Source organism: Austrofundulus limnaeus, unplaced genomic scaffold (genome assembly GCF_001266775.1).
Source record: "Austrofundulus limnaeus strain Quisiro unplaced genomic scaffold, Austrofundulus_limnaeus-1.0 Scaffold358, whole genome shotgun sequence".
Lineage (NCBI taxonomy): Eukaryota > Metazoa > Chordata > Actinopteri > Cyprinodontiformes > Rivulidae > Austrofundulus > Austrofundulus limnaeus.
In genome coordinates, this window is record NW_013952760.1 from 406,787 (window position 1) to 413,677 (window position 6,891).

At 39.3% G+C, this 6,891-nt stretch overlaps 1 protein-coding gene and 1 long non-coding RNA gene across 2 annotated transcripts; one reads left to right on the forward strand and one right to left on the reverse strand.

Annotated features, from left to right (window-relative positions):
* Positions 1-14: 14 nt before the first annotated feature.
* Positions 15-4,642, reverse strand: LOC106528091 (uncharacterized). Its single transcript, XR_001311463.1, has 3 exons — positions 4,574-4,642; positions 2,057-2,351; positions 15-1,452 (listed from the first exon to the last, which is right to left on the reverse strand). It is a non-coding gene; the product is annotated as an uncharacterized LOC106528091 (long non-coding RNA).
* LOC106528090 (uncharacterized) lies at positions 4,628-6,551 on the forward strand. The gene is made up of 5 exons (XM_014023164.1): positions 4,628-4,828; positions 5,014-5,177; positions 5,262-5,372; positions 5,539-5,670; positions 5,752-6,551. The coding sequence occupies exons 1-5, from the start codon at positions 4,813-4,815 to the stop codon at positions 5,944-5,946; spliced, it is 618 nt and encodes a 205-aa protein (XP_013878618.1). The 5' UTR covers positions 4,628-4,812; the 3' UTR covers positions 5,947-6,551.
* Positions 6,552-6,891: the final 340 nt, after the last annotated feature.

Genomic DNA, 6,891 nt, shown 5'->3' on the forward strand with positions numbered 1-6,891 from the left:
TGCAAAGCTGATCTGGTAACTGCTATCAAAGAGAGTTGATGAAGAATACTGTTTGTCACTCATCAAGTCCATGCCTCAGAGACTGCAGCTGTAAGACAAAGATGGTTCAACAAAATACTACTGATGTATTTTGAATGGTCTTTTGTTTATCTGCCTTTCATGATTCCATACTTTTTTCCTCAGAATTGAATGATTCCATATCTTTTCCCTGTCCTTGGTCAATAAAAGTAACATTCACTGACTYCCACAATGTTTTCTCTTCATTTCTTTGAGTGTTCCTGAAAGACAACAAGTTGACCTTTGGAATGACCTYATTATTGTWTCATGTTTTTGATCTGAGTTTGTTTTACAGGATGAAATGTCTGAWTGAGTGCTCATCMRAGACTGCTGATTCCAGACTTTTTTGCCAGGGGTTGTAGCTGTAGCAGCTGAAGCTGTGCGTTGACTATATCGTTCCTCTTTAGGTCCAAAGATAACTTCAGTTTTGTTTCTGTTCAGCTGCAGAAAGTTTTGGCACATCCATTTATCTGTTCCAAGCATCTGTTTATAGGTTCACTCAGCTGGTGACATCGTAATGTAGATCTGCGTAGTTATGGTAGCTAATCTTATTTCCTGTTATRACCTGAGCTAGCATGAACATGTAGATATTAAATAAGAGGGGTCTTAGGATTGAACCTTGGGGTACCCCACATGTGACGTCTGTCCGCTTTAATAAGAAGTTACCTATAGAAACAAAAATCCCTGTTATTTACGTAAGATTCAAACCAGTTGAGTACTGGAGTGGAGAGTCAACCCAGCTCTCCAGTAGTTCCAGTAATGTGTCATGATTGATGGTACCAAATGCTGTGCTGAGGTCCAACAGAACCAGCACTGTGGTTCTTCCACAGTCTGTTTTAACATGGATGTGACTGAACACTGATGAGGACTGTCTCAGTGCTGTGGTGATAGAAACCAGACTGAAAGACGTCAAAGAGGTTGGTTATTGTTAGGAAGCAATTCAACTGTTGAAACACTGATTTTTCAATTATTTAGCTGATAAATGGCAGGTCGGACATCGGCCTGTAATTCTGCAGTAGTGATTTGTTCAGATTGTTTTTTTATCAGTGGTTTGATGACTGCTGTTTTTAAAGCCTTTGGGTAAAATTCCTGACRAGAGATGAAATCACTTTATCAGATCAGATGCAGCGACAGGCTGGACTTAAGAAAATGTGTGGTATGATGAGGAGGAGGAGATTTATTATGTCTTCTAAACTCTTATAGTTGACTAGTTGAAAATGACTCATTTACTTTGTGTTTCTGCTGAATCATGTCAGGATAATGCAAGTCTGGACTAATTAAACCTGATTTCTTCAGCTTCAGGACGTTACCAGGTTCAGACCTTCATGAGCAGATTCAGGAGAACGTGGGTAATTTGAACCTGGATTTGTCCCGACATGACCGTATTGATCGGATCTGTTGGAACAAATGGGAAAAAAAACGCGACGAGCCGACATTAGTGCAAATAAATATGACGTAAGAAAAATAAAAGAATGGGATTGTGAAAGACAGAAACACGTCACAACGTGTTGAACAGAAACGCTGAGTCAGCTTTTCTCCAGCAGGAAGTAAAACTCTGTTTCCTGCTGGATCCCAGGTTTCCAGGATTTCTTAAAGAGCGACACACGATGACACACAGGAAGAACACACACACACACACCTCAAACACAATGTGTCACCTGTGATTCTGAATCAAAATGAAAGTGCAGCAATAACAAACTTTAAACTAAATTAATCATAAAACCACAGATTGTGACATTTTGTCTGGTTTAAAAACAACCTTTTTACTGACTTATGATGCAGACAATGTTCTGTTTGATTTTTTTATTATTTTTTATTTAAAAAATTTAAACTAAAACCTGCAGAAAAGTGTTTCAGGTTCTGATCTTTTAAAGTTTGTTTCTTATGAAACTAAAATGTTTTTAAATCCCTCAGGATGTTTTATTATAAAAATGACATTTTTATTTAATAAAGAAGTTTTATTTCAAACTTGAATGAGTTTAAAGTGATTCTGACTCACGTGGTTCTGTTTGACCCGAACAGTTGGACCGGTGTCGTCATGTTTCTCTTCAGGAGAGCCTGGAGTGCGCCGTCAAACATCACTTCCTGTTKCATCACTGAGCTGCAGGAAACATGAGCTGACCTGATCCAAACCTCAGAGCACAACACAAACATAAACCCACAACAACCAGAGCAACAAACACTCAGATCAACAGTTCTTATGAGGAGTTGGATCAGAACCTGCTGATGGATCTCATTTCTGCACAGGGTGGACTGATCTGATCCTGGATCTGAACCTGAGACTGAGTCCAGTTCTTGTTTTGTGGAGTCACAGAAACACATGATCAAARGTTGAGTTTTACTGACTCAGAGTTTCTTTCACAATAAAGTATTTCAGTAAAGTGAGCCTCCTGAAGCTTGGTTCTTTATTTATTTCAATCATGTTCTGAAATATGAATACAAAACAAGTCATCCAATTAAAAAAACAATAGAAAAAACAACAATGATGCATAAAAAACCAATCTGTCAAGGAAAACAAAACTAAATAAAAGAAAGTCATGAATGAAAAGGAGAAGAAAGAAGTATAAACTTATAATATCTGCAAAATAAAATCAACCATCAACTCAAGAGTTCACCGTCAGCGTACTAAGAAAATACCTCAACACACAAAGTTACTACAAAACATTTCTTTAGACAATATTATAACACTTCATCATAGTAATTTTCAAGTTTTTTTAAATACAAAAAAGGGATTTTGACAGTTTTATCTCACTATCAAGACCGAACCACAAAACAAACATTCACTGAGATCCATCAACACTTTTCTGAATCCATGTTTTTCAAAACACCTTTTAAATTATAAATACTTTTCCTTTTCATAAATCTGGTTTGGATATGAACACATTTTTACGGGTTTTGTACATGTATTCAGAGTTGTAAAGTAACTAACTRCAAATACTTCTTTACTGTACTTAAGTAGAAGTTTTGGGTATCAGTACTTTACTTGAGTAATTATTTTTCAGYSTACTTTTTACTTCTACTTGTTACATTTTTACAGAGTTATCTGTAGTTTCTACTTATTACATGTTTCAAAAAGGTAAGAAGTAGAAAGTCGTTACTCCTGTTTTATTATAGTTTGTTGTTAAAAATATTATCCTCCTGGATAGAGTGAATTTAATTGTGTTTGGATGAGAAGTATAAATATATATTATTATGATCCTGTACTAGTCTGTACACAGTCCATCACAGCTGCAAATAACACAAATCACACTCCAGCAGAACATAGCAGATATACAGTACTATATGTAGCCTAGTACCAAGATGTCTGTGGCATTCATACATATATATATATATACATATATATATATATATATATATATGTATATATATATATAAATATATACATACATATATACATACATATATATATATACATTCATACATATATACATACATACATATATATATATATATATATATATATATATATGCATATATATACAGTATAAGCTGAAGCAGGTAGATTAGTGCATCCTAAATTTTTAACATTAACATTTTTAAATGACACTGTAGCCATTTTGGCCTTTAGAAAAACATTTTTTGAAAGTCTCGCCTCCCAATAAATGTCATTTTGGGAAGTCTAGCCACTCATTGTTACTCAATACTTTTACTTTTAATACTTAAGTACATTTTATGTCAGAAATTTATTTTCGATACTTAAGTACAAAACACATTAGATACTTTAAGACTTTTACTCAAGTAATATTCTTAGAGGAGACTTGAACTTTTACCAAAGTAATTTTATGGTAAGAYACTTGTACTTTTACTCAAGTATCACTTTGAGGTACTTTCTACAACACTGCATGTATTTTAAGATATTTTACTCAATGAAATCATGAAGCTTCAGTAGATTCATCTTTATAAATATCAGGTTTGTATGAAATCTCCATTAATAACTCTAACAGTATATATGTTTACAGATATTACCTCATACATCCACACAATACTTCATACATGGTACAATAAGTGAGTTATACAGAATATGTTTTTATTTAATATTTACTTTACCCTATTTATCACAGAAATTGTTTCAGATGTTTTACCTTTTATATGATTTATATACGATTTCCATGACAAATGTTCATCAATCAGGACTTTGTTTTTTAACTAAATCAAAAGTATTTTTCCCTTAAACCTAATAAATAAGTTTGTTTTATGTAAACCTGAGAAAAGTTTAACCTGATTCCAACATGTAAACCTAAAATAAAGGTTTAATTAACTAAAAGGTTCATTTTCCTGATCTTAACCCAATTTTTTCTCTAAATATAATTTTGTTCAGTTAAAATCAAACAAACCCTAAAAACCAAACCTGTGCAATAAAAACAAACACAAACAAAAATAATAAAGTCTAATTTATACATTTCTATTATCTTGAAGCTAAAATGAATATTTTCAGATTTGACTGAAACATCAAAGTTAAAACAGAAACATTTCTTACTTCAGTCTCAGCAGAAAGGTGTGCTGTCACGTGACTCACCTGTCAGGTTACTGCGCAGCTGCTTCTGCGCACCTCCTCCTCCTCGTGACGCAGGCTGGTTTTCAGAGACTTCGTAACTTGGGGATTCTGGTCTGACTCGGGGCGTCAATGGAAAACCCCGGAGCTGAGCGCGCGCATAAAAGCTCCTCACGGACACAAATGGAAGCTGAAAGCGAACTTCCGGAGCTGCGAGGAGGACACGAGCCGAGACACGGACACACACCGCCCCCCTGACAGACATGGACACCTGGGCAGGTAGGTCCTCACCTGAGACACGTGACACAAAACCTGCAGGGGGTCAGCCCCGGTGTGGACCCAGAGAGAGGGGGTCWGTATGGAAGCCTGGTGGGGCCAAAAAACCAAAAATAAATCAAGAGTTTRTAAAACTGTTGAAAAGAGTTGTACTTCCTGTTAATCCAAACCTCATTTCCTGTTTCCAGCTGTTTTCCTACTGAGCCACTTCCTGTTTACATCTTCGGTCCAATCAGCGCCCACCCCCAGCCTCCCGCCAGCGTTCCAGGAGACGGCGGTCCGAGCGAACGCCCTGGTGGAGAAGATCCTGAAGATCCTTCCTGCGGCGCACAGCGCCACCATCAGCATCCAGGTACACACGCCTGATTGGCTGCTCTGCTAGACTCCGCCTCCTTTCTCTTCTTCGTCTGTTTTAACCGCGTTCTGTCCTCCTCAGGGTCTCAGCCTGGACTCGTCCACTCAGACGTCAAACCTGCATCTGATGGAACCGTCCCTGGGGGTCCCTGCGTCCCCCTTCCTCAAGCAGCCGTCAGCACACTTCACCCTGGTCAGTCTGAGGGTCTCTGGGGGTCTTAGGGGGTCTCTGAGAGGTTTCTTAGGTAGACAGAAGGTTTCTGCTGGGACTGAGGGGTTCTGGTCAGTCTGTGGGGTCTCTGGGGGTCTCTGGTGATGTGATGTTGTAACATGGTGTGTGTGTGTGTCGCCCCCTACAGGACATGTGTGTCAGTCGCATGTTGGCGGGCGTTCAGATGTACCAGGACCTGCTGGAGGTTCTGTCCACCAGCCTGAGCGGTCTGGAGGACCTGAGGTCGGACCTCAGGGACCTGCTGACCCACATCAACAAGGTGCAGGTCCTCGTCACGCGGTCTGATGTCTGGTCAGGTGACCAGTCGTCTGATTGGCTAACAGCTCTCTGTGTGTTTCAGATGAAGGAGGTGGCTCAGCTCGAAGGCGACGGTTCGGATCAGAACCCGAGTCTGGACCTGGTCTCTGGTCTAAAGGACAGCTACAGAGTCCAGGTGGCGGCCCACCTAACGCTGACGCAGCTGCGCTCCTTCTGTCATGACCTGATCCGGACCTTCAGAGTCCTCCCCTCCTACGGAGCTGCAGGTGCACGCTAAGCTCCGCCCACCGGGGGACGACCACGTGCTGGATCGGACCAGAACCAAAGGATCTTCATGGATCCGGATCAGATTGTTTTCTTTGAAACAAACTAACGTTTTAGAATGACTCAACAAAACAGCTCCTTGTCAGAACCAGGCCTGAAGGTTCTGAAGGTTCTGATGAAGAGGACGGTTGACGACTTGTTTCTTCAGAAACTGGATCCAGCCATCAGGTCCGTCTCTCTGAAGCTGAAGATGGAGCGAGGAACACCAGAACCGACCCGTCACGGTCTCTGCTCCGGATCGGTTCAGAGGCTTCCTGGATGTTCAGGTCCGGGTCCCGGCACGTCGGGCTGCCGTATCTCTGCGGATCAGCAGGACTGCATCAGCAGCCTCAGGACGTTTACAGAACCACCAGGAATCTGCCGGCTGATCTGCAGGTCTGGACCCGTTCCGCACTCAGCCAGAACTCCTGCTCCCCTCCGGTTCTGGAAAATAAAAACATTTGTGACCCGACAGAGGAAGATCTGAGACCAGGGTTCAGATCAGAACCTTGTCGGTGTTTTTATATTTAATCAGATTAATTTATTTATTTATTAGGATCAAATATTTAATAATAATTTATGACTGATTTAAAAATGTTCAGAAATAACGATTTGTTCAGTTGAATAACTTTAAAGTTTAATTTTAAACATGAAACTGTTTTATTACACAAACCTTCCTGTACAGGAAGCAGAAGCTTTTATTCTGAAGCATCAACAGGAAGTGAGCTCATTGTGTGGTTTAATCAACATCATGTGCTCATAAAGCAGACTTTTAATCTGAAAAAATGTTTCCTGTCAAAGTTTAATTTTTTTCAGTATTTATTGTTGGTAAAACTAGTTGCAGTTTATTTATATTTTTATTTATTGCTGTATTGAGTATTTATTGATGTATTTATTGATTGTATGTGTTGATCTGGAT